Consider the following 6,168-nt stretch of genomic DNA (forward strand, 5'->3'; position numbering starts at 1 on the left):
AATCTTTGAGAATGTATGTATGTAGTGGGAAAAGGCAAGTGATAGCCAAGCAATGATCATTTTCACCCCGAAAAAGCTCTATATTACCGTAATCATGTTAACTGTCATGTAAGAGTGGTTCCTTAATGAAAATACATGAAGTAAGGTCTAAGGTATAGGAGTGTAATGAAAAAACAGTGCCTCCCTTTACAAACATTTCAGCATCTTATCTTGAGTACCTTTAACAAACTTTACTAGGAGTTACTAATTTTGCAAAGGTGTTTTTCACTATTCTAATGATATTCTTACAAGCTTCTATGCTATCAATATGAAAAAAACACCCATGAGAACACAATTAATTATTTACATAGGCTTTAAAAAATAGTGCCATGTGTTTCAATATTTAAATCCTGGCTAATATAAATATGTGGCATAAAAACATACCAAAAAGCTTATTTACAGTAACATAAGGAAATAATCAGAATGAAAAGCATCAAAATGTATGGCAATAATTATTTGTATGTAAAAGACTCACTAGCCTTAACTAATATATATTTATGTTCTTAAGGTTGATGCTATGGTTTTGAACTAACAAGTTAGCACCTAAGCTATCAAATCTCACTAGAATATGAAAAGAAATGTACATAACATAGTATGCAAATGTGCACTGCTTATAGAAACTAAGCACATAGATTGAGACATGCACTATAACGTTTCTTCCACTTTGTATGTCTAAAGTCTCTTCACAATTATAACATAGAAGCTTTGATTTCATCTATACAGTAACACTAACAAATAAATTAAAAACAGCTCAAACTAATGATTCTTTCCTGGTCACTTGGTAATGTGTTCCACTTTAACTGAAATGTGTAGTTGCCAATAAGAATGCACCACATTTAGTGATAGCCACAGATATCATATCATTAACTGATTTGACAAAGTTTTATGCTGAGCAGCCTTTCATTCACCAAGGAAGATATGCAGATCATGGGTGTAACAGAAGACACAGAAAACAGGGTAAGGTGGAGATGGGTAAGCCATAATGGCAAACCTTAACATATACAGCTAAGAGAAGAAATAAAGGAACACATCAATAGTTACTTTCTGTGGCAATGCATAACATTCTTGCAAAAAAGATAAATAAATCTTGATCTTGAATGTATTAATAAGGTTTTGCTACCTAATTCATACATGTGTCCTTCCTACATAAAAAAAAAAAAAAAAACATTCAATTAATAAACAGTTGCCTTTAGTTAATACCAACAGCAGTTTTCATCCTGCTTATGTAGGCAGCACTGGAAATATCTGAGTTGTTTGTCCCTTAGTGGCTTTGATTCCAGCATTGAAGTAACATTTTGTAATAACATCTTAAAAATAAGTATTCCAAGTTTGTTGTGGGGCAAGTCAAGGACCCGTGATGTTGCACTTTCCAGCACACTTTTTTTCTCAATGTCAGCATGCTCTTTTAGGACACTTTCTCTTTGTCAGGCAAGTGTTGACCCAATTCTTGAATGAAATCTCGGTATACAAAGGCATCCATATTCTTTGCTGCAGGAAAAAAAGAAAAATATATGTCAATATGAAGAAATAAGAATCATCAACAGTTATGAAGAATCCACAACATGCTCATCAAAAGAGGACACACTTAATTACTAATTATTTTATAATGGAGCAACAAATTTTGGAACATATATAATACAAATATTCACCTAATAGGTACAAAATAAACCAGTCGCCAATGTAACATCTGTGGCATATATGATCAATATTTTCCTTGGCCACCAAACGTGAGCGTCCCCTGAGCAGGTAGGTGCGGAAGGTGGGCAGGAAGGTTGCTATTCGGTACACCAGGCCAAGAGTAGTGATAACAGCCACCACCAAGAACCTGCATGTTTACAGCATAGGTATCAACATTAGCATGTGTCTGTCTGCATTGTGAGACACAACATAAAATGAATAGCATAAAACATAACCAAAATACAAATGAAACAACAACAAGTTAGAGATGATTTATGTATAGAATGATGGATAAATATTGTTGGCATGTGCAACACACAACAATTATAAAGATGAAAAGAATTACATCAAAAAACCTATATAAGACAAGAGTGAGAGAATTTACGAAGGAAATGATAAAACAGTATGAAAAATCTAAATAAATAAATAAAGAAAGAAAGAAAGAAAGAAAGGAAGAGGCTATAATAAACTTAACATATATGTAAGACCAGTATCACTTGCCACATACCAGTACCAGAGAAAAGCAAAAATCTTCTCATTCAAAATATTGAGTGGCAGAACACACAGTGCATCATGACGAATGATGGAGCCTGAGGGACCAAATTTGTGGAAGGAACATTTGGCCACTTTGGGGAAGATTTCATCCTTGGGGTCGTGGCCAGAGTAGGTCTCTGGCTCGTCATAGTTTGACACCCGTGGTCCGTAGTTCAGGAAGCCATAGTCCAAGAATCTGCACAAATATAGGTACAGAGGAAGGAAATTTATTTACAACTATTTCAAGTGCACTTTTTTTTTCCTGTTGTCCTCCCTGGTCATTGGCCAGAATAACAACCTCTATCATTGGTCCCTCCACCCCATTTAGAGACAGCTCATTGGTCATTTCTTCATCTCAGATTCTGAATTCTGGTCCACTTCTTTCACATAAATAAAGCCTGTATGGGTAGCTAGATGGCAGTCCATCAGAGAGTTCAGTACAGTTCAGAGAGAGATCAGAAGCAGTTCAGATCAGAGAGAGAGTCCCATTCAGATCAGAGAGAGTTCAGATCAGAGACAGTCAGTCTTCAGCGAAAGAGAATCAAGTATTGTCAAGTCCGTCATAATCTTTGTCTCGGTATCACATGTGTACATCTCTGTCCATCATTAAATCAAGAAGAAATCTTATCAATCTTTGAGGAGCCTTTACTCACACAGTCAACCGTAATCTAAATCACTACCCACGATCTCCACGCTACCAGCAGCAATATTCATCGGAGAAGCAGTGAGCCACCATTATCTCTCCTGCCACTCTCATCTCCAGCAACATCCAGTGAAATTTAATACAATTGGTGAGCAGCCTCGATCAGAACAGTGGTGGATCAATCAACTATAACAGTGGTGCAGAAAGCTCTCCAAAACAATAGTGCAGTGAATCCTACTGATACAGTGGTGGCAGCGGTGGGATGCGAACCCACATCTCCGACTTTCTCAGTTAGCCTGTTCTCTAATTTCAGCGATTCACTCTACTATCAATGAGTCTCCCCAATTTCTGCTGTTTGGTAAAGACAGGCACCTTCCATATGAATTTCTTCATAGCGTGCCGTGTCCTATCTACAAAATGGATGACTACGTCAAATGTTATCTGTGCAATTTTCAGTACACTCATAAGCTGATTCATGGCCGCCTCACTGCATCGCAAACTGAGTTGTTGCGGAAACAACATCGTAGAGCAACAGATTCTTCCATCAAAGTCGGTGATATTGTTTTCACCAGAGTTCACGATCGTAACTCTAAGTTAGATCCATTGTTCACTGGGCTGCATCGTGTAATTGAATTTCTCCGTGGCTACAAAGTAAAAATTCTATATCTCAAAACCTTAATTGAACAAATGGTCCATGTCAATCACTTGAAGTGTGTGGACAAAGGGTTTGATGACGAGTGTGCACATCAGGTAACACTTCATTCTGATTCAACTAATCCTCAAAGCTCCTCACGCCTTACAGACTAAGACTTTGTCCCCACTCTAAGGTTTAATCATTCAGTTTCAATATCCTGTATATATGTGTATATTTCTCTTACTTATACGTGTTGTATATGTATTGTACTATGTTATCATGTCTGTATATTATTATTAAGGTTACCACTTTCATACTCTCTCTCTCTCTCTCTGTCTCTCTCTCTCTGATGTCATGTATTAGCTATTAATTTCTCATATCTTATTGCTCTCATTATTCTTATGTTTAAATGCAGGGACACATTTTTCGTTGGGAAAGGCACTGTATCAGTTGCATCAGTCATAAAAATTAATATTATATATATTCATCATTCATATATTTCATTTCATGTGCGCTGTCCTTTCGTGGCCAGTCTATATTTAATCTTTTCTCCTCCCTATCGTCCTCTCAAGGGAATACCACACCTTCCCAACATTCCTGTCAGTCCTTAGGGAAAACACCTGCATTGCCCTCCTGTTGTTCACCCTGGTTGGTCATTTGTCAGAATAACGAGCTGTACCATTGGTCCCTTCATCCCATTTAGAGACAGCTCACTGGTCATTTCTTCATCTCAGATTCTATGATTATGTGATTCTTTCACATAAATAGAGCCTGTATAGGAAGCTAGAGGGCAGTCCATCAGAGTTCAGTACAGTTCGGAGAGAAATCAGAAACAGTTCAGATCAGAGAGTCCCAGTCAGATCAGAGAGAGTTCAGATCAGAGACTGAGTCAGTCTTTAGTGCATTGTCACCTCCGTCGTAATCTGTCTTGGTATCATGCACATACATCTGTCCATCATTAAATCAAGAAGAAATCTTATCATTCTTTGTGTTGTCTCTACTCGCACAGTCAACCATAATCTAAACCACTGCCCACGATCTCCACGCTACCAGCAGCAATATTCATCAGAGAAGCAGCGAGCCACCACCATCCATCCAGCCACCGTCATCTCCAGCAACATCCAGTAAGTCAAGCAACCAGTGAACTCTAATGCAAGTGATGAGCTGCCTCAATCAGAACAGTGGTGAATTAATCAACTAGAATAGTGCTGCAGCAAATCCTATCGATATATATATATATATATATATATATATATATATATATATATATATATATATATATATATATATATATATATATATATATATATATATATATATATATATATATTTATTTATTTATTTATTTATTTATTTATTTACTTTATTCATTTACTTTTCATAGTTATAATGATGGTTTAACAAAGATTCATCATCGAAGCAACACCAATGTACATCTGACTAATCATCATTTAGAGGAGAACAAGCCCCATCAAAATGCGGCTCCTTCTTGTCTCCTTTCCTTACTAGCATTGTATGCTTCGCTGCCTGCCATGTGACAGGTGTTACCCTTGAGAATTGGTGTGTAGGAGGCGCACAGCTTCTCGGGTATCTAAAAGTCGTTGTGTGTGTGTGTGTGTGTGTGTGTGATTCTTAGTGCAAATGCAATGGTACAACAACCATTTGTATAATATTTTCACTAATTTCTGAACACTGGAAGTGGCGATACATGAACTCAAGAAGAAAATATTGAATGCATGTAATATTTATTTATTTATTTATTATTTTTTTTTTTACATTTATTTATTTATTTGAAACACTACCTTGTAGTGTTGGCGCCCCAAGTTAATTGCTCGAAAGCGACACACACACACACACACACACACACACACACACACACACACACACACACACACACACACACACTAAATAACTATATATATATATATATATATATATATATATATATATATATATATATATATATATATATATATATATATATATATATATATATATATATATATATATATATTATGAAATCAGTTCAAGAGAGAGAGAGAGAGAGAGAGAAGGTTACACACATTTTCTTTGCCTGGTATTTTCATGATATCTTAAAAACAATCAAAAACCTTTTCAATCCATGTGTCTCTATATTGCACATTTCCTCAGCTCAGTAAAGAAGAGTGCACATTCTCATTTTTCCTCTTTCATTACTACTTTCATCCACACAACACCACACTCTCATTCCCTCCCACATCTTTTCTTCATGCAATTCATGCATTCCACAGTGCAAAAATCTGTTCTTTTACTACGATATATAACATTTTACAACACTAAAAGCACAGTACAAAATCTTTACGTGTACCTACAGGAAAGAAACATAAATTAAGATCATACGCTATCTAGGCCCTAGGGATTAGTCGGTATAACGTTTAGAGATGGCTATATAACTAAAAAAAAAAAAATCTCGGTTTGTGGTTTAAGAAAGGTATGTCAAGTGGCAGTGAAATGGTTAACTGATCTCATCGTATGTACTCACCTGTCAGTAAGGTAAATCTGACCAAGCACATTGGTGAAGTTGAGAAGCTCGCAGAAGAAGAACTGGAAGGCGTAAATGTTATGGTGGTGGAAGTAGCGAGTGAAATATTCCACAGCCACG

The 6,168-nt window shown here is 36.2% G+C and overlaps 1 protein-coding gene across 2 annotated transcripts in view; it reads right to left on the reverse strand.

The window, feature by feature from the left end:
- Positions 1–475: 475 nt before the first annotated feature.
- Positions 476–6,168, reverse strand: part of LOC135107565 (innexin inx2-like) — a 6,901-nt gene continuing 1,208 nt past the window's right edge. The window contains exons 2-5 of one of the 2 annotated variants that reach the window (XM_064017568.1): positions 6,049–6,168; positions 2,225–2,446; positions 1,689–1,864; positions 476–1,527 (exon numbers count right to left, since the gene is read on the reverse strand). The exon at positions 6,049–6,168 is cut by the window's right edge and continues 122 nt beyond it. In XM_064017568.1, the coding sequence (XP_063873638.1) occupies positions 1,445–1,527; positions 1,689–1,864; positions 2,225–2,446; positions 6,049–6,168 (601 nt within the window). In that variant the 3' untranslated portion in view covers positions 476–1,444. The remainder of the gene's footprint in view (positions 1,528–1,688; positions 1,865–2,224; positions 2,447–6,048) is intronic. The other variant, XM_064017569.1, reaches the window with a different exon arrangement.

The sequence above is a fragment of the Scylla paramamosain genome, chromosome 15 (genome assembly GCF_035594125.1).
Source record: "Scylla paramamosain isolate STU-SP2022 chromosome 15, ASM3559412v1, whole genome shotgun sequence".
Lineage (NCBI taxonomy): Eukaryota > Metazoa > Arthropoda > Malacostraca > Decapoda > Portunidae > Scylla > Scylla paramamosain.